The sequence below is a fragment of the Harmonia axyridis genome, chromosome 6, assembly GCF_914767665.1.
Source record: "Harmonia axyridis chromosome 6, icHarAxyr1.1, whole genome shotgun sequence".
Taxonomy (NCBI): Eukaryota; Metazoa; Arthropoda; class Insecta; order Coleoptera; family Coccinellidae; genus Harmonia; species Harmonia axyridis.
The window spans coordinates 16,655,825-16,683,710 of NC_059506.1; the positions used below are offsets into that span (position 1 = coordinate 16,655,825).

Sequence of the window (27,886 nt, forward strand, 5' to 3'; positions counted from 1 at the left end):
TCTACGCGCGGTTGAATGAGCGGTTGATAATTGGATACCGTTCACATGGAACGCGGTTGCCAAGCGGTGACCGCTCGTTTCAGTAATGGCCCGTATTCAGTTTGAATTCTACATTTCGGTTTGAATCTGGATTCAGTATCAGATTTAGGTGAAAATTAAACTTTTTTAAGTTTTGATAGGTAATTATAGATCGAATAGTTTCTATTATTCATCAATTAGAACTGATCCTACTTAAATCATCTTCGAATTTGCCGGAGATACGAATTTTTCAAATTAGACAGATGATAATTTGAATAATTTGCGAAAATATACCGAGATCTATAAAAAAACAATATTTCCTCCAACGGAGACTCTGAATACTATACGGAACCCACTTCCTGAATTTATATCCGATCTAGTGGATATTTCCATAAAAAAAAAGTTTTTTGCCGCACGCCACTGGACAACGCCTGCGGACGTTTCCGTCAAACAGTCTGCTAAGTTCACACCGGTTTATTTTCAAACGGACGCAAAATTACATCAAATGTAGAAAAATTATTTTTCTAAGTACTATTTATGCGGAAAAATAAATGTTTTCTCCTATCATATCAGAATATCAAAATAAATATAACACAAGTACAATATCATTATTTTCCAAAATGTAAATTAAATTCAACACAAACAGCAGCTAGAATACAGTTGTTCAAAGTTTTTCAATAGACTGCCTAATGAAATCAAAGAAATAAATAATTATAAACCATTTAAGAATATAATATTTAATTTATTGCTGAATAATTATAATTAGAACCATATACTTAGTATAGTAGATTTCTGCTGTTAAGTGGTAGGTGAATGTTATTTTGATACTATTTCTCTTCATTTGTATTTGTTCTACGTGTATCTCATGATTTCTAAATAAAGAGCTACTATCATTTTATTATTATATTATTTTATGTGGTCACATAATACATTTTTTTTCTTCATTAGCATCTCCTTCACAGGATATGATGTTGAGTTCTTCCCAAGCCCGTCTCCTTGAGTTTTTATCCGAATAAACACTACTTGTTATGTCGCATATTACAGTAAAATTCTCAATTTCATTTATGAATAATTTAGGAGCGTCCGGTTCCATTTTGAAATATTTCTGACCGAACGGATCGAAGGAAAATATGTAAATACGTCTCTGGCATCTATCAGCTCGTGCCCGCGCGGTCATCTGAACGGTTACATTAGAAACCTATGATCTCAAACCGCGCGCCAACGCGCGGTTACTACGGGCAAGCTCTAGAACCGCGCTCTACGCGCGGTCCATAAAAACGCGCGGAGGCATGTGTACGCTTCGAAGAAAATTCATGTACTTGTAAACGCGCGGTTTCAAACCGCGCGGAAACCGCTCATCATGTGAACGGGCTCTTACTCATCCAACATTCAAATTCCTACGTATTCGCACTAATTTTATTTTACATTAATATACTGAGTGTGCCACTTGAAATGAGAAAGAAGTAGTCAGTTTCCGGTATAACCGGAAGTTGTAATAGATGTCTGAAAATATTTAAGGGAGAAATAAGATTGTCTCAAACGGCAACATGTAAATTTTCGGAACAAGATTATTATTAGTTTAGTCTAATAGGTCATCGCGGTGAATCACCCTCTATAATTTTGTGATAGTCTGCTAAGCTTTGGTAACATAAAATACATATTCACATTTCAGTACCAACTCGTCGTCTACACGGAGGGCGAGATTGGGTACTCCGATCTTCTTAAACCCAGTTCCCATTTGGTCAACAGTGCATTTATGCGCAGTTTTATATCGAGTATTCACATCCTGGAGTACCTTGCGTTCACCACCAACTTCGCCACCGAAGCTACTACCTCGAAATTCGTTCCTAATGCAAGCGGCCCCTGGAAGCCCTGGCACCACATCTACGGAGGTAGCAAGGCGGGAGCTGGTACAACTCACAGTCCTCAGGTGAACACCACAGGTGAAATCATTGTTATTTAGCCCTTTTAAATTTACTTGACCAACTTATAAAAAACGCTAATTGGTACATTTGCACCTTTGATGTGTAACGTTATAATTGCCCGCTTGTGCAAAAATTGTAGCGCTAAGACTCTTTGATAAATTTTTAGGGGTGGTTAAGTTTATTATGAAACGAAACTTCTACACAGGTATTTACAGATTCTAAAATCAAATTTTACAACGGTCGACTTTTTCACTCTACACAAAATTAGTTAACTTATTTCAAACAAATTGGGGTTCATTGTTTCTTTGGACTATTACGATGAATAAAATCAACTTTCTTCAGCAGATGATTTTCAGCTTTTAAAATACCTGATCTCAGAAGGGAACGACAGTACTTCAATTCCAATTCAGGAATATATTCTCAATTTCAACAGGGTACTATAGCAACGAGGGTGATTCGATGTGATGTATATATTCAAGTTTCAAGAGAGGTGCTTGTTGTGTAATATTTCAACCAAGGAAAGTTCTGGTTTATTATATTTCTAATTGTCACTGTCTAACAGGAGAGAACCCAATTACAAGACAATATTTCGTTATAATAATAATTTTTATATATTACAATATTTCAACAAAATCATGAAGATTAACAAAAAAATAATGAGAAATAGAAGTAAAGTTACCCAATACAATTTTGAAATATTTTATTCTTTCTAAGTCGTAAAGATTAACAAAAATAATTAGAAGTATATAAATCCACAGTTGCCCGACACGATTTTGAAATAAAGTTTTTTACTAAATTATAAAGTTTAACAAAAATAATACATAAATACGTTATCTGGCACAATTTTGAAATAAAGTTGATTTTATTTTATATTTGAAATGACCAAAGCAGTCCTCATACATATCTGCAAGGGAGCACATTTCATTGAATTTTTTACATATTGTATGGATTGAGGATTTGGTGCCCAAGTTGTTCTAACTGATTGTAAGTAGAATCAAGACTCCCTTCTGTCACTCTGGCGTGGAATATGAAAGTTGGGTTTGTAGAGCAGATCAGGGCAGTCTACCAAACCATGTATAATTTTATATACAAAAATGCATGAATAATATGTTCTTCTATTTTCCAAAGATAAGGAAGAGAATCTTTTTAGTAGTATTTCGTTGCTACATTCCTGCTGGGGGTACACACCATCCAATTTGTAGGTCATATACTTCATGAATTTTCCACCTATTGGATTTGTACATTATATTGTATAGGTGCTCATACTAAGGAACTGTATTCTTGTCGTGATCTTACAAAAGAATTGAAAAGTTTGGTGAAGCATTCGATGTTCCGAAAGTCATGGCAAGTGCGGAATATTAGGCCGATCATTCTTTTGGCTTGTAGTATAGTTTTGTTCAAATGTATGCCAAAGTTCAGCTTAGGTTCAAACCCGATACCCAAATCTTTGGTTTCTGAGCATTGGGTTATTTTATGGTTAATTATTGCAAATAGATGTTGAAAAGTATCAACTTTTAGACTAAAAGTCATGTATTTATATTTCTGTAAGTTCAGAGGTAACTCATTGGCAGTGCACGAGTTGAATAGATGATCAATGTCTTTTTGAAGCATAAGGTCATTCAATGAAAGAATGGGACGAAATAAGTTCAGATTGTCTGCGGATAAAAGCACGAAACTCGAAAATTTTTCGCATTTATCGTTTATGAAAATAGAGAAAAATAAGGGGGATAAGACGCTGCCCCGTGGTGCTCCGCTAGATGCTGTGAAGGTGTATGATTTATGACCTCGATGTTCTACATATAATTTTTTTCTGGTTAGATGAGATCTAAAAAAAGCAAGAGCAAACCAAATGCATCAAATTTACTCAGTAGTCTTTGGTGATTTATCTTATCAAAGGCTTTCGAAAAGTCTGAATAAATAGTGTCGACTTGTGCATAGTTCTCAAAACTGCTGTATACTATTTGGGTGAAACACATCAAGTTTGTGACTGGAGATCGTTTACTGATAAAACCATGTGGATTTGTGATTATCAAGTTTCTTACATTTGGGGAAATTCTTCCCTTTAGCTACATGTTATAGGTGTAACTTGTAGCCTTTATCGGCCAACGACAAATCGACGGAGGCCGATAGAAGCGCTACAAGTTTTACTTGGCACGTAGCTAGAAGAAAAAAAAACAAACTTGAAGAAAAAAATCAATCTTTAAAATCCTGTATAGCTCACATGTTTATAGGACTTTTTTCCTTAAGATTATCCAACAAATCAGTCATTTTAGTTTGTTCCTCTAATGTAGGAACAACTTGTATTTCGAGATATAGTGCATTAAATACACCCTGTATGCAAATATTTCCTTGTGATTTAGACTGTTAGTCATCCATTTAAATTCCAGGGAAATATTTCGTTCGGCTTTTTTGGCTTGGTGCCTGGAGGAAGGTGGTTATAGACGACTATCTCCCAGTGGACGTTACCGGACATGTCCTATTGCCATCCCTCCATATTCCCCCGAAGCCTTCCTCCAAAATCAGATTTTCGACAGTAGAGATGAAGGAGAAAGAAAAGCAAAAAACGCAAAAGCCGGAAAAAGAAGCCCCTCTGCCGGAAGTGGTTCTCTGGCCATTCTTGCTATCCAAGGCTCTACTCAAACTGGCTAATTTGACTATGAACAAGGACAAGGATTTGCTGGATTTCAACATCGTCCACTGTCTGACAGGATGGGTACTCCAAAAGGTGGAACTGAAAGGTATGTTTGCTTTAAAAATACTAATTAAGTACAGAATTTTCAAAAAGAATTTTATTTTGTAAATCAAAATGAAACAATGAATTCAGATGAAAATAATTATTATAGTAGAAGAAGGTAAGAAGTGTATTGAACTATAGATGAGAATAATACTGAATAATACTCAATAAAGAAAATGATGGAATAGAAGGAATGAAAGAATTAAGTAGATGATGAATAAAATGAAACTAATAATCTTGAAGAAGGTATTAATTCAAATACAAAGAGATCGCAAAGATACACGTCCATCAAAACATTTCGATGACTATTATACAGCGGTAAATTATATTACCGCTGTAAAATTATGTAGAAGCGATATTCCAAGTTCATTTCAGAATTCAATTAAATCAGGGGAACGCAAATTTTGGTTTAAAGCAATGGATAGGGAAATAATTTGTCTGAAAAAAAATGAAACTTGGGAAATGGTAGAAAAGGTGGAAAATAAAAAGATTTCAGATGTTTAATGGGTTAACAAGGAAGTCGGAGAATATACCAACTGACAAAGAAACTGCAACACCCAGAAGGAGCTGTTAAAATTCAAATTTTTTTTGGTAAAACATAGATAGTATAGCAAGAAATAAATGATTGAAATTTGGGGAAAAACGAAGGGTTTTCAATTTTTTTTAATAAATTTGTTGATAATGTGTTCGTCCACCGTGATTATATATAGACTCCCCATCACGTCTCGGCATTGATGCAATAAGGTGGTCTAATTCTTCTTGAGAGATACTAACCCAAGCTACCTGCACTTCATGTCTCAGAGCCGCCAAAGTCCGTGGGGGCTGGGGTAAATTTCCAAGCCTTCTACCCACGATGTCTTAAACATCGTTTAAGAGTTCAAACTAACTCTGGCAACATGAGGTCGGGCATTATATATGTTGAAATATTGGATTCTCGAGCCGGTTGAGGTAAGGGAAAACATATGGCTCCACTATTTCTTGAAGGTAACGCAGCGCTGTCATGTTACCTCGAATAAAGACCTACTTGAAGGTGCAATAGCACCCAATACCATAACGCCTACTGTCCGGTGTACATGACGCTCAACATCAAACTGAGGTTCACGTCTTCCTTCCCGACGTCGTCTAACCCTTCTTCGGACATCATGTGAACCAACTCTTTGGTTCACATGAGTTCCGCCTTTTCTGTTGAATCCCGATTCTCTAATCGAGATTCATCAGAAAAGGCGACCTAATGCCATTCCACATTCCTATGTTGACATTTTCTGCACCTCTGTAATCGTTATTGATTGAAAATACTTTCTTTTTCGAACGCTCCTTTTCCAGCCAGATCGCTCTATCATTTCGTCTCAATTTCTTTAATATTCGGATTTTGGAACGGAAATTGCCCCAAACGATAATATTTGCCTCAATGATGACGAATGTGTCTTCAGAATTCATTCTTTCCTGCCGTTTTTATTAATCGGCCGTGAACACAATAACTATGGAACGGCAAGATCTAGTAGGTATCTTGAAATTTTCAGAATATACATATAGCTTCGTATCCCGAATACCACGGTTACGTTCGTTAATGGCCAAATTTCCGGTAATCATGCAATTTCAAAAAATTTGATATAGGTACAATGAGATATCGCAATGTGCATGTAATTCACTGCGAAAATAACAACTTCAATGTAAAATTAAAATAATTTTGTGGATTTCAAAATAAATATTCCATTTCTCAAGAGTGTTATGAATATTCTCAGTTGTTGTTGAGCGGCGCACACGGTTTCGATTCAATTCACATCACTAACTTGTCCCAAATGCTCAAAATTTCCACCGGTTTTGCCGACCGAGATGGTGCAATTTTAGGACGAGTCAAAAGTCATCTAATTTTACGAATTGTGAAATCAAAGTTTTCACCATTTCTTTAGAGAATGTATAATGTATAGTTCCATCTTTAGTTTTAGTGGTCAAATGTGCTTCAAAAGTGACAACTGCGCAGATAGCGGGCTATTCAAAATGAAACATCTTATTGAAAAACCTCATGTGTCTGTTAATTTACAAAAATCAAGATCCTCAGATTTGAAGTACTGTTCCACTTTTCCAAATCAAAAATAATTCTTCAACTCAATTTTTTTTCATCAAGAATCTATCGAGAGTTACAATAATACTTTCAGCTCTTCTTTATTGATATTTTTTTTCAAATCAGCATCATATTCTGATATCATATTCTATTGAGAATGCTCTAATCTGATGAAATATGTTGTGATGTTGATTAGTTATGAATTATATTCAAGATGGCTGAAGTGAATGTAGTGCAACTTCAAACCGAACTGAATAAATGGAAAAAAGATGACTTGATTGAATATATCATTTTCAAAAAGTTACCAGCAAGTGCTAAAATTGGTGGAGTAGTATTGGTGGCCCTTTCCAAATTAAGTGAAGGGGAAAGTTCAAAAGTGGAAAATTCACAAGACCGAAATTCGGAAAGCGCCTTGGACAGCAAGCATATCAAGATGGATAAAACTTTGAGTGAGAAACTAATTACCCAATTGGAAAAAAGAGTAAAAGATCAAGAATTGATAATAGAATTAATGAAAAAGGAAGATGCTAGAAAAAGTCAGGTTATATCAGAAGACAATAAAAAAAGATATAACACAAATTGTAAACAAATCCCAGTGGATGTCAATGGGGCCTCGAAGTCAGAACCGTCAAATGTGAGTAGCGCAAATGAACTACTGTTAAGTCAACCGGTAATGTCACGTCAGAGATCCGTCTCATTTGATGAAACGAAAGGCATCCCTAAAATAGCACCATCTAGCGTCACAAAGGAAAACCAGACGGTAAACAGAAATCTACAAAAAAACAGAAATCACAAATATAAACAATACTAACAGAACTACTCATAACAACATGGATTCTGTGGCAGCGATTCATAGACAGGGAACATCTAGAAATAACCTCCAAATCAGGGGAACAAACGAAAACATAAACAGCGCACTTCAATCAGCGGAACAAAAAGCATGGCTATATGTAGGGAAAATTAATATGAAATGTACAACAGAGGACGTCATGAAGTTCCTCTCGGATAAATTTCCAGGGAAAAAGTCACAGGTGGAATTAATTTCGAACGAAGGAAGTTCAAGCAGAGCCTTCAAAGTAGGAATAGATTATAAACTACTTGAAGAAGTTAGTAAGCCTGAGTTTTGGCCTCAAGGAGTGACTGTCAGAAGATACCGATTTTTTCGTGGACAGAGAAAACATCAAGGATAAGACATACAACATTTTAAACTTGAACATAAGATCAATCACAAATAAAGTTGAACTCCTAGAAAAGGTCTTGGAAGAGGAAGATATACATGTTGCTGTGTTGACTGAACACTGGTTGAAGGAAAATCATACTGAACAACTAATAGTGCAGAACTTTGTCTTGGGTGCCCATTATTCTAGACCAAATGGATATGGTGGAGTTCTGATCCTTCACAGAGATGACTCGAAAATGTTGCCACTGGAGTGTGTGAGGAAATACTCTGTGGAAAATCACATTGAATTGGCAGGAGTTTATGAGAGACTACATAGAAAAATTATAATTGGGGTATACAGACCACCACAAGGAGATTTTGAGGTGTTTCTGACAAATTTTCGGTCGTGTTTGGATGAGTTGGGGTGCATGAATCTGGGTTATGAAGAAATCTATGTTGCTGGAGACTTCAACAGTGACTTAATAAGATGCAATACAAATGGAAGAAACCTGCAGAATCTAATGGGTGAGTTCAATCTCCAAGCTAAATTTAACGAACCTTCTAGAGTATCAATTGAAACTACATCTTTAATTGATAATATATATTCAAATAGTGATACAGACTCTGATCCATGTACGATAGAACCACATATTTCGGACCATAGAGGACAGGTGTTACGATGTTCTGGTATGTTAATGAAACCTAAGAAAAGAAAAAGTAAATCAGTAAGAAATCGGGGTAGACAAAATATAGATCGATTCATTGAGGTACTCTCAGGTCAGTGCTGGGATTTTGTATATTCCGACTTATCTGCGGGACAGATCTTTGATCGGTTCTGGGCCTAAATTCTAGAGATCTATGAGTTAACTTGCCCTCAAAAGGTTTTGAAAGTTGAGAGAGGATATTGGGTGTCAAAGCTGAAGAAAAACAGGGAGATCAAGGAATTGAAGAACAGGTTAGATGCGCTTTCAGTGATACATCATATAAAAGGAGATTCAGATAGTGGAAAAGCATATAATGTTTGTAAAAGATTATACAGGGAAAAATTGGTTGAAATAAAGAGGAAAGACAATCTTAGAAAAATTAAGAACTCATCAAACAAAACCAGGGAAATATGGACGGTTATAAGGGGTAATCAAGGAAAAAATAAACACCATGATGAAGCAGAAATAAATCCTATGACCTTAAACGAACATCTTTTGAAAATAGGTAAAGATATTGAGAAAAACTGCCCAAAAGTTGACGTTAGTTCTGGAGACCTACGGAAAAAAGCAGGAAATTTCATGCGAAATTCATTTTTCTTAAGAGAAATAACTGAAATAGATGTCCTGAAGATAGCGAAGAAGCTCAAGGGTAAAAAATGTAGAGATATCTATGACATGTCACCGAGCATGTTGAAGCTGATTATTCCAAGTATAGCAGAGCCTTTGGCAGAGATTATAACGAGATGCTACAGTGAAGGTTATTTTCCTGATCAGTTAAAACGTGCCAAAATAATTCCTGTATTCAAAGGAGGAGATAAATCTGAACCTTCAAACTACAGGCCTATTTCAATACTCCCAAGCCTCTCCAAAATATTCGAGATTGCTTTGAAGGATAGACTTTCGAAATTTTTCACGAAGTACAATATTATATGTCACGAACAACATGGTTTCCAAGAAAATAAGCCCACAAGTACAGCAATAACTTCGGTGCTGGTTGAGGTTGCAGATGCTTTGGACTCAAGAAAGAAGTGCAGGCTGATGGCATGCGATCTGAGTAAGGCGTTTGATACCCTTAAACATGATATCTTGCTGCAGAAGTTGGAGAGCTATGGCATTAGAGGTGTCCCGCTGAAGTTGATCAGTAGTTACTTGCAAGGTAGATATCAAAGAGTTTGTATTCAGGATAGGTACTCGGACTGGGGATGTGTGGAGTGTGGAGTTCCTCAAGGGTCCATACTGGGGCCTCTATTATTTTTGATATACATGAATGACCTACCTCCAAATGTTAAATCACACAGCACAGTGCTCTTTGTTGATGACACTTCATTCCTCACAATTGGTACTACAGAAGAAGAGCTCAATGATATTTCATCAAAGATCCTCGAACAGGCTGAACTATGGTTTAGTGCAAATAAGTTCAAAATAAACAGGGATAAGACACAATATCTCACCTTTGAAACTAAACCCGCGACTGAGATGAACCTGAAATTCCTGGGTATATATCTGGAACCGAATTTGAAGTTCTGGAAACACATAGAAGAATTAGAAAAGAAATTGTCAGTAGCTACTTACCTCATTAGAAGATCTAAACAATTGGCAGGAAAGCAAGCAGCCAAAATCGCTTATTATGGATATTTCAGTAGTGTTTTGAATTATGGGTTGCTGTTTTGGGGTGGTGGACCTGAAATGAAGAAGATTTTTACAAAACAAAAAAATGCAATTCGTATATTGTGTGGATTGGGGAGTGCTGAAAGCTGTAGGAGTCACTTCCAAGAGGAGAACATACTCACACTCACCTGTTTGTACATACTTTCCTGCATCCTATACATCCACGACAACAAGGAAAAACTGACGCGAAATGGAGAGTTCCACAATTACACCACAAGGAATGCGAGGAACTTTTCAACACCATATAATAGGGTCGCGGCGACTCAGCTAAGCATTAACCATGAGGCCATACAAGTATATAATAAGATCCCTGAAGCTTTCAAAGTTATGAACAAAAATAAGTTGAAACATGAAATAAAGAAAATTCTGTACAAAAAAGCCTTCTACACAATGAATGAGTTTTGGATTAGCCATTTTGAATAGTTTGTCATGTATGTATAATGTTTGTCTTATACTCGATTATTGACTATCAATGTCTAAAGATTTAACCTGTTTTGAATGTTAATTTATTGATTTTATTTAATTTATTTCAATGTTAATTTATTATAATTTTGACTTTATTTATATTTACATTTGATTATTATAGATTTATTTTAAATTTTGACTTTATTTATATTTACATTTGATTATTATAGATTTGATGAGACTTATTTAACTACTTTGAACTAGAATTTATTGATGTATTGACGCCCCATGGAATATGTTGATGGGTTAAAATTATTCACTTGTATATTATTGTGAATAAATAAATAAATAAATAAATAAATAAATAAAAAACACCCTGTATACTGTAACGATAAATTTGGATTCCAAATGACGACGGTTTCAGCACTTTTTGAATTATTATAATGTTAAGTTTTGGCAACGTCGCGGTTTCTGGGAAATCGAGACGTATGTTTTGTTAGATTAGTAATGAGATGTATCGGTTGTCGGAAAAAAAAGTTAAGGTTTGGTAATATAAAGTTTTCGGTGTTTAATATAACGGTTTCGGTTTAATTCACGGACATTTAAATATATCAGGATTACAGTTCATTAGAAGGTCAGTTTGCATTGTATAAGTCCCATTTTGTTCCATTTCAATCCTTACCCTGTTCCCTTACATCCTTATACAGTGCGGTGCAGTGTGGAATCAGAGGGCAGTTTATATTGGTAAGACAATTTATAACATCATTTTATTGGTTCAAATAGGGAAAATGCAACATTTTTTGGTTCTTCGAGCACGGGATATTTGAACTTTAATTAAAGTTTCAGTTACATTTATTTTGGTTTCAATCGGTATACAGAGTATCGAAACACATTTTCATTTCATTCTTATAATTTCATTTGGAAATATTCATTCGGTTTATTTTGTTCGTTCATAAGGTATTGAGCGAAGTAAAAACGTGCGGTAGTTTTTTGTATTTTTTCAGCGGTTGTCGAATACGATTCGGGTCCCAGAGTAAGCCTTGTTGCCAAGCGTACACAAAAGTATTCAATTCACAGTTTAGACTAGCGGGGTTAGTTTTCGAGTATTCTGCGCACTTGACTTTCAACACAATGGGTGGAACGTCAACTGAACGGAAAATGAAAATGCTTATTGCTAAAAAAGAATCTTTATTTTCGATACTGCAGAATTTATTGGATTTGTCAAAATCATTAACAAGTGAAGGAGCTAAAACTAAATTTTTAACTATGGTCAGTTCAATTAATTCAACAAAGAATGACCTACTGAAAATAATAGACGATATAACAGAGCTCAGTTTTGAAATTAATGATGAGTTCGAACGAGACTTCAATATATTTAGAACGATTGATGAAATGTGTTGTCACATTCAAGTTACAGTTGCTAAGTTGGAACGAGAACAAAGTCAGAATGATGTTTCTTTGATTAATGTTGATCCTCAGGGAAGTTCGGGATTGATACGTAATCTTCCTACACTACCGAAGATTTAATTGCCGGAATTTTCGGGAAATATTAGAGAATGGGAAACCTTTTATTCAATATTCAAAAGTTTGTTACATGAAAATAAGTTACTTACGGATACTGATAAAGTGAATTATTTAGTAGGTCGTTTGAAAGGATCTACGTTGACTATTTGTTCTTCATTAGCTCCTACTGGAGAAAATTATGAAATCAACTGGAATTCGCTTGTGGAAAAATATCAGGATAAGCGCGCTCTTGCAACTAATTATCTGTGCCAAATTTTAGAGTTCAAATCGATACAGGGTGAGTCATCTAAGGGTCTCAATATATTTTTGGAAAAATTTGATTGTGCGGTACAGGCTTTGAAGAAGCTTAAATTAGATGATATGTCGGACTTCATTTTAATGCATCAGGCCCTTTCTAAGCTTGATACTGATACGGTGAGATCGTTTGAAATGACTATTAGGGGTAATGGAATACCTACCTATGAAAATGTGATTAAGTTTGTTAAGGAACAATCGAAAATTTTGGCTCTAAATCAGCAATCAACCACTAGTAGAGGTGATAGCTATAAAACTTGTAATTCGAAGTCCTTTCTTGTACATCAAAATAATTCTTGCGTAGAAATGGATCGGTCGAATATATGTATTTTTTGTAATCGGAAAAATCATTTGTTGAGTAGATGTGATAAATTTAAACAACTGTCGCCATCTAAACGATATGCAACAGTACGGGATAACAACTGGTGCTACAATTGCTTATTGCCAAATCACGGGGTAAGAGACTGTCCTTCAGACAAATTATGTTCAGAGTGTTCTAGAAAACACCACTTCCTACTACATTTGGTACGTATACAGGGTGAACTGGAAAAATATCCAAATTCGAAATCGGATTCGAATACAAATACGTTGGTTTCAACAAATAACAATTTTTGTGCTACTGCTTTGGGCGATCGGGATACTCATACTGTTTTGTTGTCGATGGTTGTGGTAAATGTTTTGAACGGTTCGGGTGGTTTGAAAACAGCTAGGTTTTTGTAGATAGTGGCAGTCAGGTTAACTTACTTACTTATAAGTAGGTGTTGTAAGAAATTAGGATTGAAGTTTTCACAATGTTCAACGTCAATTAATGGGGTTGGATCTAATTCAAATTCAATCAAAGGTGTTACAAGTATCATTGTTTCGTCTAGGTATGATTTTACTGAAAAATATTCGATTGATGCATTTTTAGTAGATAAAATTACGGATAAACTTCCAATAGCCAAAATTGATCGCGGTGTTTTGAAGAATTTTGGAAATATCCAATTGGCAGATGAACAATTTGACGAACCGGCTGAAGTTGATGGCATTATGGGGGCGGATCTTTTCGCGATTATTGTGGATAATTCGGTACCATCAGCATCGGGATCTCCAGTGGCGGTACAAACGGTATTTGGTCATATGATTATGGGAAAGGTTCGTAAGTTAGAGTCAAAACGGGAGTTTGGTGTATTCTTTAGTTTAAGGGTTAAATGACTTGGTTTATGAATTTTGGGAGATGGAACAAGTTCCAAAGAATATTTTGCCGGACCCAGCTGAAGAAATATGCGAAAATTTGTTTTCTACATCTTTTAATAGAGATTACGAGGGACGTTTCACGGTAGCGCTTCCTTTTAAGAATTCTCCGAACACATTGGGTAATTCTAAGACAACGGCATTGATTCGGCTCTATTCATTAGAAAGAAGGTTGGCGAAATTTCCGGAGTTTCGTTTGACTTATAATGAGATAATGAAAGAAGCAATTCAGTTAGGTTATATGCATTTGGTTGAGGATGAATATTTAAAAGATTCAGAACCTGCCTATTACATTCCTCATCATGCTATTGTTAAGCAAGGTAGTTCGAGTACACCAATTCGTAAGGTTTTAGATGCTAGTACATCATCCGATAATGATGTTTCGTTGAACGACATTTTACATGGTGGTCCAAAACTACAAACCGATCTATTTTCTTTATTGCTGAATTTCAGGTTGTTTCGAATAGCGATTACAGCGGATATTCGACGAATGCATCATCAAATAAAATTAATTGATTATCAATGGAGGTTTCAAAGATTGCTTTGGCGTTTCAGTCCTGATGATCCGGGTCAGGTATTTGAATTCAATCGTTTAGCATTTGGGGTAAAATCAAGTCCATATTTAGCTCTTCGTACTATAAAGCAATTGATAAAAGAAAATGGATGTAGTTATCCTTTAGCAACGAAAATAGTTTCGACAGATGTTTACATAGATGATTTAGTTTGCAGCATTAGTTCCGAAGAGGAAGCATTTGATTTGTATTCACAGTGTCATTATTCGCAGAAGGAAAATTCGAGTTAGTTGAGTGGTCTTCTAACTCTCTCGATCAATTGAAGTTAATTCCTACTGATCAAAAACTTGTAAATTCGGTAACATTTGGAACAGACACAAAAATTTTGGGTATGTACTGGAACCCGGAGACTGATTATTTAAAATTTTTCTTTCAAGTTCCAGATTCAAAATGTACGAAGCGTATAATATTGTCGACTGTGGCTCGATGTTATGATCCATTGGGACTGCTTGCACCATTTATATTACACTTAAAACTTTTAATCAAGCAATTGTGGAAACGGACTTGTGGTTGGGATGATGATGTCATCATCATCATCATTCAGCCCTAAACCGTCCACTGCTGGACATAGGCCTCCCCAAGGCATTTCCATCTTTCTCTATTCTGTGCGGCTTCCATCCAGTTGGTGTGGATTCTTTTCAAGTCATCGGTCCATCTCGTTGGAGGTCGGCCTCGGCTTCGCTTGTCTGCTCTTGGTCGCCATTCCAGAATTTTCCTCGTCCATCTTCCGTCGTTAGATCTTGCAACATGTCCTGCCCACCTCCATTTAGCTCTCGTCACTCTCTCCAAAACATCATCCACACCCGTCCTTCTGCGAATCTCCTCGTTTCGAATTCTGTCTCTTAGACTTATTCCCAGCATCGATCGTTCCATCCTGCGCTGCGTTTTCTGCAGTTTTCTTGCCGATGCTTTGGTCAGGGTTAAGGTCTCTGCACCGTAGGTTAGAACGGGTAGAACACACATGTTGAAAGCCTTTCTCTTCAGCTTGGTTGGAATATCGCTCTTGAAGACATCACGAAGTTTGCCATATGCTGCCCATCCTACATACATGATGATGTAACGGAGGATATATTAAAAAGTTGGTCAATATTGAGAAAAGAATGGCCGATACTGAGCATTTTCAGTTTGCACGACATTCTGGTGTTGTGACAACGTCTCCTATTATGTTGATTGGTTTTGCAGATGCGAGTAAAGATGGATACGTGAGAACAATTGGAAATGATGGTAAAATCGTTGTTAATTTATTATGTGCAAAATCTAAAGTATCTCCGACTAAATTAATTACAATTCCTAGATTGGAATTAGCTGCGGCTGTACTTTTGTCCCAATTAGTAAAACGTGTTACAGAAGAGTTTGAAAAACGAATTATCATCTCGAAAATAATAGCCTTTTCAGATTCTTCGACGGTTATTCAATGGTTGAATACTGTATTTCTGAAAGACATATATGTGGCGAATCGGGTATGCCAGATGAAAGAAAATAGTCCAAAAGCACAATGGTTTCACATCTCCGGAGAAAAAAATCCCGCTGATATTTTGTCTAGAGGTTGTATTCCGTCACAATTAATTGATAATCCTTTATGGATGTCCGGTCCAATTTGGTTACAATCTTCAGACAGAGAGTGGCCTATCACTAGGGAGACTTGTTTAAGAGATTCTGAAGAAGAAATAAAGCACACTGGGTGTTATGTATCTATTCAAAATGTAGCGAATGAATCGTTTTATACAATGTTTTCGAGAGTTTCGTCGTGGATTTCTATTTTACGGATTACGGTTTGGGTACTTAGATTTTTGAAAAAGCTTTCCAAGAGGAAATTCATTATAGCAGATGATTTGAAAAAAGCGGAGATCGTATTGATAAAAATTGTTCAGAATAAAGCATTCGGATAGGAAATAAGGTTATTGAATTCAGAAAAAGAGATCTATGAAAAATTACGCAAATTGACTCCTTTCATCCAAGATGGAGTACTCAGGGTGGGGGGGCGATTAGAAAATTCTTCGCTCAAGTTTACTAGCCAACACCCTATTCTACTTCCAGGCAAAGATCCTTTTACAGTAAAATTAATTCAATACTATCATAAAATAAATCTCCATACTGGTTCATTTGTTTTGGAAGCGTTGTTGAGACAAAACTATTGGATAGTGGGTGGTCGTAATGTTATACGACAGCAAATACATGCCTGTAATCATTGTTTTAGGGTAAAGCCCAGAAATAATTATCCTCTGATGGCGAATTTGCCTGCTTCTAGAGTGAATCCAACAAAAGTGTTTTCTCAAACGGGGGTAGATTACTTTGGACCGTTCGAAATATCACTCGGTAAAAATAGAAAAACTCAAGTATATAAGGGATATGTTTGTTTGTTTATATGTATGAGCGTAGAAGCAGTTCATTTGGAACTCGTCAGTTCCTTATCTACAGATCATTTTTTGCAAGCCTTCAAACAGTTTCTATCTCGAAGGGGTACTTGTAATGTTCTGTATTCAGATAGGGGCACTAACTTTGTGGGTGCTAAAAAGGTTCTTCGCGAAATTAATGAATTTATTAATTCGGATCAATTTATAACTTGTTTTCAAAATGAATTAGCTTTGAATGGTATTGAGTGGAAATTTAATACGGCCGGGGCACTCCACATGGGCGGTTTGTGGGAGAGCAACGTCAAATCGGCTAAAAATCTGATCTATAAGGTAATAGGTACTCAGAAACTAACTTTTGAAGATTTCAGCACTATTCTTACGCAGGTTGAAGCTTTATTGAATTCACGCCCTCTTTGTCGTCTGTCATCAGAATCGAGTGCGCCGGAAGCATTAACACCTTCACATTTTTTAACATTGTCACCATTAAAATGTATTCCATCGCATGATTTGTCGGATATCAAGTTGAATAGGCTTGATCGTTTTCAACTGATTGACCGGATGGTTCAGGATTTCTGGAAGCGCTGGAAATTAGAGTATCCAACTACCTTACAAACTCGGGAGAAATGGCATTTGAAATGCTCAAATATTGAAGTAGGCACGGTTGTCATATTAAAATGTGAGAATTCGCGACCACTGCATTGGCCATTGGCGTTAGTCACAGCGGTCCATCCCGGAAAAGATGGTATAGTCCGTAATGTAATGCTTAAAACGAGTAAAGGTACCTATACACGACCTGTAGTAAAGGTATGTCCTTTACCGACCCAGTAGTCAGAAGAGTTGACTACTATTTTTTATTGTGTAGGTTAGTTTTTGTTTCTTTTTTTGGTGAATTTTCTTCTAAGAGGGGATGATTTTGACTAGTTCATTTATGAAAGGTATTTGATTTCAAAGTGTCTGAAATTGAGTTTTCAGGGCGAGGGGTATGTTTTAGCCCTTTTTGAATTATTATAATGTTAAGTTTTGGCAACGTCGCGGTTTCTGGGAAATCGAGACGTATGTTTTGTTAGATTAGTAATGAGATGTATCGGTTATCGGAAAGAAAAGTTAAGGTTTGGTAATATAAAGTTTTCGGTGTTTAATATAACGGTTTCGGTTTAATTCACGGACATTTAAATATATCAGGATTACAGTTCATTAGAAGGTCAGTTTGCATTGTATAAGTCCCATTTTGTTCCATTTCAATCCTTACCCTGTTCCCTTACATCCTTATACAGTGCGGTGCTGTGTGGAAGCAGAGAGCAGTTTATATTGGTAAGACAATTTATAACATCATTTTATTGGTTCAAATAGGGAAAATGCAACAACGACTTTTACTTTTAATTGAAACAATAGCATAATTATTTGACTTGACCAAGATTGAAGGAACATCTTTCGACTCAATTCAATAAATTACCTGCTCAATTAATTATTTGAAGAGTTTTTGGGATATTATGAGTCCTTTGTTTATTGCTTGAAGGAGGTCTTGAACCAAACTGTCATGAGATATACGATCCTCTGGATAGCATTTCCAATCTTTGAACTATTGGGACTACTGTTTTCTTCAAGAATATTAACAAGACAAAAATTCTTCCAATTCAAAGGATTTTATTATTGTGTATTTTCTACTCACTCCGATTAATTTTGTGGAAGCCACTCCTCAAAAGGATATGTTTGTGGAAAAATGTTTGACTGTCGTTGTAATGCTCGTAAATATGTGTTCTAGTTCATGCAGAATGGTAATAAATGGTTGGATAATCTCGCCGGTCAAAATCACATGAAATCTGAACTCTTTATTGAGAACGGTAGCATAATTAATCTGAAGAGGAATCACTGTCCTCCCAAAGCTAAATGAGAAAAAAAACCAAAAATGTCTCGCGCATCTGATCTTCTAAAAGGATTATGAACGCCATTGGCATCTCAAACCTGCACTTGTTGCAATTCGTAGTAGCACTATATATGTGTGAAATATTTTTTCAGGGATGCCACTCAAGGATATGTGGGAAATCTGTAAAACTTACACAAAGATGTACTCCTGGGAGGATCATGAGGTGATTTGGCAGTCTCCCACGGTGGATAAACAGAAGAAGGACAAGAAGGACGCTACCAAAGAATATCTGCCGTTCCCGGAAAATTCCAATAAAAGCCATTATTTTATGGCACTATGCAAGGACATGAGGTTAGACGGATAAAACATTTCTTATACAGTAATAAGTACGAACTACAGGGGGTGATTTTGCATGAAAAAATATTGACAATAATGACAGTTTGATATATAATTTTGTTGGCAAATGCTTCGTATTCCTAGCCATGGGGTTTTGAAGTTTTTCTTAAAAACATACAAGTCATTTATTATTTTCAATTTTTCGATCGAAAAAAAATTGTAAACCACTGTGATGTTTTATACTACAAATCATTTTTGAATATCTCGTTCAAATTCTGACAAAAATCTCCTTTCCTTTTTTTTCGTCTGGGGCCGTTTTCAAGCAAAAAATAGAACACTTTAATACATTATCAAGAACTATCTTATTATAGATAACTCATAAAAGAACTGAAAAATAAGCGTTAAGATGTTTTTTACATAAATGCAGGGCCCCATGCGTAAAAAGCCAAGATAATAATTCAATAATGATTCTTCGTTAAAAAAGAAATCATTACTCGTATGCGCGTCAACTACAGACCGATTTCAGAGCAATAAATAGTTAACACCCCGTTTCTTGGAATACGAAGCATTTGCGTACAAAAACTATAAAACACACCGTAATTATCTTTCATGCAGAATCGCCCCCTGACATTTTCTCATTCATTATAGGTATGTAGATATGCGATTTAGCAAAAATTCCTATCCTTAGGATAGGAAACTCTGGACCCACTCCAGAAAAACACCCCTGAATCCAAGACCTTATAATTAGTCAATACTGAATACTGAACTTTAGGAAATCGATTGCCCGAGATTGGTAGAAGAACAAGCCCGCAGCAGTGATTCCACCGTCCAAGCAGCCGTGCACGAAGTTAACATCTCACAAGTTGCGGTCTCAGTTGATCTGACCCCATCTAGATAGAATAGAAGGAGGCGCTATGAGCAGTTATCGTGCTAGAAGAAATGTGTCCACTAGGCAGGGCTAATTCTATTACTAGAGTGGGGGAAAGATCAGGGTCGGATTAAGTAAACTTTCACGAAGCAATACGAAAATAAACCGTGTTCATCACTTTTTAAATAGTTTAAGCATTGTTCACAAACAAGTTTTTGTTTCAAATAATATACAACATATCCTGCCATATAAATTTCAATATATTTAGAGTATGGTGAAGATGGATTTGCAGATATGCAAAACTTGTGAGAACGGATCCGTTCACTACTATGAAATGTTATTGGTCAAAAGTTAACTGAGATCTATATCCAAACTGGCCTACTGGTACCGCTTTAAGTCACGTGATGTCGACTCCTTCTCTATTCTATCTCGATGATCTGACCATTCAAAAGCTATGTTGAGAAATGGTGGGCGCTGAAATTTTGTTCAGATTTCATCAATCTATTGTGGACAAGCTTTTCAATCATTTTTTATAGCGAAGTCATTAGAGATATTGGCAGATAGTTTGCAATGTTTTTCTTTATAGTTTTTTTTTGTGTTCCGATATCACCTTGGCAATCTTTAGATTTGAAGGAAATTTACTGGAGGGAATTAACGTCTCAACAATGTAAATGTAGGCAAAATGTTCAAAAATGAAAGAGGGAATTACTATTACTTAAATGGAAATTATGGCCTAACCACTGGTTTTCTTATGATTGAAATTTCTTATGATACTCTCTACCTCTTTGGTAACGATCGGGAAAAAATAAATTATTATGTGTTTTCGACTCAACTGTTCACCAACTGAACTTCTACACACCGCAATGCTTTTCGATTTCAAATGAGCTTATACTTGAAAAATATTCACCGAACATACCCGAAAATTCCCGCTTGTCCTATGGTCCTTCCATTTGTGTTAATGGATCTCGGCTGATAGAGCATCGGTCGAGAGACTCAGAGCGAAAAATTGGCGAATAAACTATTTATTCGGCCAAACAAATCTTCTTGTGTTAATGGAACATATGCGTATTGAACTAGGATAAACCGTTTTTGAATTGACTGAATTCCATAACGTTTTGTTTTTGTTATTCGATTGAAGTTATATTTGTTGGTTCTCAATAATTTTTATAATATTTTTTATCCTCTAATTCATTTTGTCAATATTTTTCTGAATGACCAATTTCCATTGGTTATTCAGAAAAAATTAAACAATATTATATTGTGCAACAAGTGGGGAAAGTCCAACTTTTCTCGTGAGTGTGGAAGTTTGTGTCACGAGCCTGAAAGGCGAGTGCTGCAAACACACGAGCGAAAAAAGGCCTTCTCCACATGTTGCACACTATACTTTTCCTACAACTGCACAGATTTCAATAATTCAAGTAATGGACTTGATTCAAATCAAAATGGCCTTCGTTGACAGTATGTGCTAGTTTATTGGATTTCCATAGAAACGACTCAAAAGCCCAATTTCATTGGTCTACCAAGCGAGGTGTGGGCAAAGTATGGTGAGAAATAATATTTCCCACAGTATAAGCAATACATAGTTTTGAAATTGGGTAAGCTATGAAGAATACGCTACTTTTCATAGCAGTTGTAGGAAAAATAATTTAGATCATGTTTTCTACATCTTAATATTATATATGAAACCAACTGAGATATTTTACGGAATTCCATGACTTAGAAATGTTTATTGAGGAAAATCCATAATAATACATATAAATCATGCGAGTATATATCATTTCTGTACGAGAATTCTGTTATCTATTTCAATAAATTTCAGGTTCAAATTTAGCAATCATTTTCATTTTTCAAGCATTTTGATATTTTGTTACTTTCCCGGGTCAGATGCTTTTCCGCTTAGCACGTACTTTGTGTCGGTCTCTTGAAGAGCGTATAAACGAAGTTTTACTGTATTTGTCTCAAGTGTCTGTCAATATTTTCAGGACTTCGAAACAGAGCGTTGTGAATGGAATATCTCCTTGTTGGGGACATGAGATCTTAATTGACGAGTACAGAAATATACCGCTGGATCGACCCCCTCCTGATCCTCGTAAGTAGAAAAACTATATGTTTTCTTTCAACAATTCAATAAGTTACCTCTAATCAATGAATAAATTAATGCCGATAAGGAAATATTCTTGTTCAGGGCTCATTATGAAAAGTCGTTGTTAATTTGCATTATTTATAATATTTGTTGCTAATGTATATGCGTGCGTATGGGCCGCATGACCGCTAGAGGTTCGGTGTTATTCCTAGCGGCAGCGCGCATGTCGATTTGGTGTTTTTTTTGTATATTGAGTTATATAGATAACAGTTTTGTTGGCATCCGAGGCTCTTAGCAACATCGCTTCAGTCATTTTATTTGAGAGTCGTTGATACATTCCCTATACATCTGACAACAGAATATTTCAGAATATACCGTGGGGTTGAGTCCTTTTATTATAGTTTCTCGCGTCGAATGAAAAATGTTATAGAAAAGATAACTTTGATTCTACAGAAGAACATGCATTCCAATGAATATAAGTACCAGAGTAAAATGGTTGGACGGTCCCGTATAACCGGAAAATTGCTTTTTCGTGTCCAGGTCTCGAACTACCAATCTTCGGCTTTTATATCCGCAATTCCCCTCGCGAGCTTAACTCAGTAGGTTTAAATAACATTCAATATCCTATATACTCAAAATAATACGATATAATGACTACATTCAGGATTATCTATTAATAATTGAAATAGATTCAAATCTCTTAGCAAAACCATGCTGCACATGTCGTTCGAGTAAGAACAGTCGTCTGCTTGTACTCTTCATTTGTTTTTATTTTCTAAGTTATGCTCAAAATAGTAATAGTAATTCACTGATATTTGTGAGGTCAAATTTAAGAGTGTTTTTTGGTGAAATATTTGTAATCCTTTCGGTTCAAATGGCTGAACCAGCTGCGAATATTAAAGAGTTGAACGTTCGCATTGACAAATTGTCAGAAGAATTCAAAAAGGGAATTGATGGTTTCAAAGATGAATTTTTGAAATCACAGTCTGCTGCTATAACGTTCACTAACAAGGATGTGAGTCCCTTAGCTCTCCTGAAGACATTTGAAAATAGGATCAATGATGCTATTAATGAGATCAAAGTTGACATAGATTCAATCAAAAATAATGTCAACACGGTGAAGAAAAACAGAATTTGGAGATGAAACATAATATTAATTTACTACTTGTAAATGGAATTTCTGAATCGGAAAACGATTTATTTGTAAGAATAAAATTGAGGTACAGGTGAAAAAGGACGATTTAAATCAGTGTTATCGAGTAGGGAAGAAAAAATTAGACTCTGATAAGCCTAGACCGGTTGTTTCTTAGAAGATGGAATCGCGATACCGTATTTGTAAACAAACGTAAACTCAAAGGAACTGAATTATTATCGTTGGAAAATTTGATATTGTTCAAACAGGCTAGAAAAATATTTGGAAAATCTGTTTGGACACATAATGGTGATGTGAAAGGTCAAAAGACGGTAATAACTGAAAAATGTTCCGGTTTTGTTGGGTTAACTCTTTTCATTTCCATTGTTGATAAGTCATTAAAGGGGGGATATTGGAATTACTAATTTATAAATTTAATTTGTGATTATTATTTGTATTGTTTGAGCCAGAATGGTCTCCAGTATCCGATAACGGATTGGCACTATCAAGAAGAAGAATTGTTTGAGGATCATGATTGGCAAGTGTAAGTTGGAAATTTCTCAAATTTTGAATATATTTAATGATCAAGTGTGAATTTTGTTGAGCACTATTGGAATATACAGGGTGTTTCCTAAACATGCGGCAAAAATTCAGGGGGTTGTTCCTTGGACTATTCTAAGAATATTTTGTCTTTTGATGATTTTTGAAAAACCTATTTGTTTCGAAGATATAGGGGAAACAAAATTTCAGATAATAACATTTTATTATGAGAAATTACATGAAAATTCAACTCAACCTACAAAAACTGTTGAAAATGACCACCTCTAGCCAGCATACAAGCATCCAATCTTCTCCCCATTGACTGCCGAACCCTTTCAAAAACACCAGGATCATTTCTTATCAAGTTACACCCAGCAATGATCCGATTTTCAAGTCTTCCACATTTTCTACTGGAGTGGTATAAACTAATGATTTTAGATGGCCCCATAGGAAATAATCTAAGGGTTTTTAGTAATTGGAATGTTGTTAAACAAATTTAAAAATAAATTGTACCTACTTAGTAAACACAGTGCGGTACGCATTTTTATTTAAACTATTATTAATTTTAAAAATATGAAAAATGTTGTTCGCCCTGTATCTTCGAAACAAAGAGGTTTTTCAAAAATCATCCAAGGACAAAACATGCTTAAAATAGTCCAAGGAACAACCCCCTGAATTTTTGCCGCATGTTTAGGAAACACCCTGTATATTTGGGTTATATTAAATACAGAGTATTCACTAATACACAGATGATGATATTAATCGTTTATTCTCAAGACACTCTAGTAAGTCTAACTCTATCTCTAACAAGTACAGTTCACAAGGCCGGGCAGAAGCCCTGACAGAAGGGGCTTGACAGACGGCCGGGTGGAAGGAACTAACACACTTATGTTATGTCCCAAACGTTCGCTTTCGATCATCGAAGGTCTATTCTTGTTTTCTCTCTCGATGGCCCTCGATGGCCTCGCCACGCGCAGACTCGTAGCGCCACCGTTCGACATGAACTAAAACTTCAAGTGTAGGTTTGGTTGTCTCTCTCGTAATATGTTCGGATGAAGTAATATTCTAACACTCCCTCCCTTCATCGAACTGCAACCAGCATTCTCCACTCTAAGTCTAATCTATAAACAGAACTCAATTAGTTTATACTCTAGTCCCTAGAAATACTCTGAACACAAAAATTCAATGAGTTAGTATTAAATCATTAGTTTTTGAGTTAATCTCTTATGACCGTCTGATGGTTAAAGGTTTTGTCATTATGTCATCTACATTCTCCTTGGTTGGAATCCATCTCACTGTGATTCTCTTTGCTTCAACACATTGTTTTATGAAATCACCATGTGTTTCAGCCATATGTCTTCTAAGTCCAGATTTCTCTCTATGTATTAGGTCGTCATCTAAACGATCATCAAATACCTTTAGTTTGTGATCACCATCTCTCTTGGTGCAGTCTCCAGCGGATTTGTTATCACACCAGACTGTTATAGGAAACATCAGTTTTCCTACCACAAATCTAAGTACCTTGTCAAGAATTATTAATTCTTGATAGGCATTATTCATGGCTAGGTATTCGGCTCTACAAGTGGACAATGTGACATAGGTTTGATTATGGCTTCTCCAAGCTATTACATCTCCAAACAATCTAATAACATACCTTTCAGTTGATGAAAAGTCGGTATGGTCTCCAAATGTTGCATCGGTATATGCCTCTTAGTATTCAGTTTGAGCGGTGAATTTAAGACTTAAATTCACAGTACCTTTCAAATACCTGAAGATTCTCTTTACACCTTTCCAATCAGCTTCGGTCGGCTTCATTTGTTTTTTTTTCGTTAAATAGTTAACAGCAAACGTCTACCATTTGATGGATACATTAAGCTACCAATCGCTTTGTGACGTGTCGACCTTGAGTAAGCCGGTCACAAGGCTAAATTCGGCTCGCGACTACACTCAGTGAAGATGGGAGTGAGTTCTTCAAAATTAGATGGAAGGTTATAATGGGCGCCAGGTAGAGATATGCCTGTCTTAAGAATAAATTGCGTACTCCTCTACCAGAGTAGCAGTAAAACAAATCACTCAAGTCAAACGTTTAATAAAATTAAAATTTATGCAGTGGTTGATAATAAAAAAAAATAATGAAAAAGAATTCTCTAAATTACCAAGAGCCAGAGGGGCTTCCCAAAAACTCTACCTAATACTAACAAATGCCAGAAGGGCTTCCTATAAACTATAATCAACAACGAATGCCAGAAGGGCTTTCTATAACCTATAATACCTAACCTAATCCTGACAACAGAATCCTTAATCAGCCTACACTCGGCTCAGGTTAAACCTAAAACTTCAATACCAAACCTAAACCTAAACGAAGTTCAACAATCTCCAAATATACCAGACAAGAAACCAGACAAATAACCAAGTTAACAAGAAGATTGACCTAAACCACAGATCCAGAAGGAATATACAAATACAGTGGTTGTAATAACTGGCTGGTATAAAATAGCAGGTTGAATAAAGTGATAATAAATTCCAGTTACAAATCCTGAAGGGATACACAAGTATTATAGTTGTTAAAATAAATGGCCAGTTAGTGAAGTGCACCTCACCGCAACTGTTTACAATTTCCACAGTCTATAATAAGCATGAAACAACCTTTGTTCAATATATTTCAATATAACTATCAATGGATAGAAACTTAATAATATAACCGTTAACTCCTATTCAAATGACTGATTTACTATCAGTACAATAAATCGTTACTTCCGAAACTAAATCTCAATACAATACTCTTAAAGCCAGTACAAGCACCGGTTACCTGATACAAAATCAATATTGAAGGTTGACTTGACAGCAAATCTAACGGTGAGATCTATATATGTAGAATATACCATCTACTCGAGGTACACCATATGCCAGCAATATACTATGTACTCGAACTGTACCATATATCAGAACTGCACCAGAAATTCACCACCATACACCAGAAAATAAGTACCATAACCTCAAACCATACCATATACCAGACTCCAGAACGTAACCAGGCACTAGGATTCTCAACGTTACCCAGGCACTAGGATTCCAAACAATTATCCAGGCACTAGGATTTCAAATCCAACCAGGCACTAGGATTCCCATAAATATCCAGGCACTAGGATTCTCAACGTTACCCAGGCACTAGGACCCTAATAAAATACAATAAGATATTGTTCACAAAATGAAAAGAAAAATATACCTCTCAGTTGTTGTTCGAGGGAAAAGAATCTTCTTGATATTCTTCGTATAAGTTCAACAGTTATTCGAACCAATCGGCGGGAAGCGAATCCTAATAAAACAGAAATTTCAGACAACAGTTCAAGATATAGAAATTATATCATACCTCTCAGATCTTCAGAGTAAAATTCAATACCAGAGATGGGCCTTGTGGAAGAAAATTCTTATAATCACGTATAAAACGTATTTCCCAGAAATATTCACAATACCATAAACCATACAGGGAATTATTCAAATTGGAGAAATAATCGCCTATAACAAGGATGATTCAAGATCATATATTCTCCAAATTTGGTCAATTTTTTCCAAAAGCCTTTTCTCGAAATTCTCACAAATCGCCGATAACCTCTATTTCTTTTGACAATCCATTCGCAACCATAGAATCTACCAGTTGTCAAACGAAACTTCCCACACAGAAGAAGAGTAATATAAGAAATCCAGAAACTATAAAATATTTCCCAACGGTAATGATATTCGACCTCACTTATCCGGAAATAACTGTTCCATAATAAATTGAAATCCAAATAAATACGGAATATTCCGAGTTGAATTCACAATCAACCTCTAGAGGGCGTACTACCAACCGAAATATAGAATGGTGTAAATCGAACCGTTACAGCTTCTCTATAAGGAACTCTTCTCATCTCTATAAGGAACTCTTTTCATCTCTATAAGGAACTCTTTTCATCTCTAGTTTATCTGAGTCATCTTGTAAATTCTCTGATTGATTTCTCTTAATCCTATTTTCAATCTGTCTGGTTACCATAGGAGTATTTTGAGCATTGCAGTCATTCATATTTAATCTATCTAATATATTTATGGTATAATTTGATTGATTGATTTATATACCTCTCTTCTCGGTTTCTCTTTATATTTATATCATTTCTCCTCCAAGTATATAAACAAGGTCCATGTATATCATTCTCTGAACCAAGTTTCTAGATCTCTTCAGTGAATCTCTTATTACATCTCTTTGGACTTATCTTCAGTCCATATAGGACTTTCCGGAGTTTATATACATAAGATCGTTTGATCTCATTGTCAATGTCTACTTCATCAAGAATCTCCATATAGATCTCCTCTATAGTGCCATTTAAAAAGGCAGGTTTTTACTTCTGATTGACAAACATGTAAATCATACTTATTA

General features: G+C 35.7%; 1 protein-coding gene and 1 long non-coding RNA gene across 6 annotated transcripts in view; one reads left to right on the forward strand and one right to left on the reverse strand.

Annotated features, from left to right (window-relative positions):
• LOC123681983 (androglobin-like) overlaps positions 1-27,886 on the forward strand; it is an 81,386-nt gene that overhangs the window by 3,398 nt on the left and 50,102 nt on the right. For 4 of the 5 annotated variants that reach the window (XR_006747747.1, XM_045620361.1, XM_045620359.1 and 1 more), the window contains exons 3-6: positions 1,691-1,961; positions 4,331-4,681; positions 18,669-18,867; positions 21,703-21,809. Coding sequence is in view for 4 of the 5 variants with exons in the window: in XM_045620361.1 (XP_045476317.1) it covers positions 1,691-1,961; positions 4,331-4,681; positions 18,669-18,867; positions 21,703-21,809 (928 nt within the window). In the remaining variant the exon portion in view is untranslated. Of the gene's footprint in view, positions 1-1,690; positions 1,962-4,330; positions 4,682-18,668; positions 18,868-21,702; positions 21,810-27,886 lie in introns of those variants that run through there. The other variant, XM_045620360.1, reaches the window with a different exon arrangement.
• On the reverse strand, positions 25,549-26,907 carry LOC123681985. Its single transcript, XR_006747748.1, has 3 exons — positions 26,846-26,907; positions 26,702-26,791; positions 25,549-26,651 (listed from the first exon to the last, which is right to left on the reverse strand). It is a non-coding gene; the product is annotated as an uncharacterized LOC123681985 (long non-coding RNA).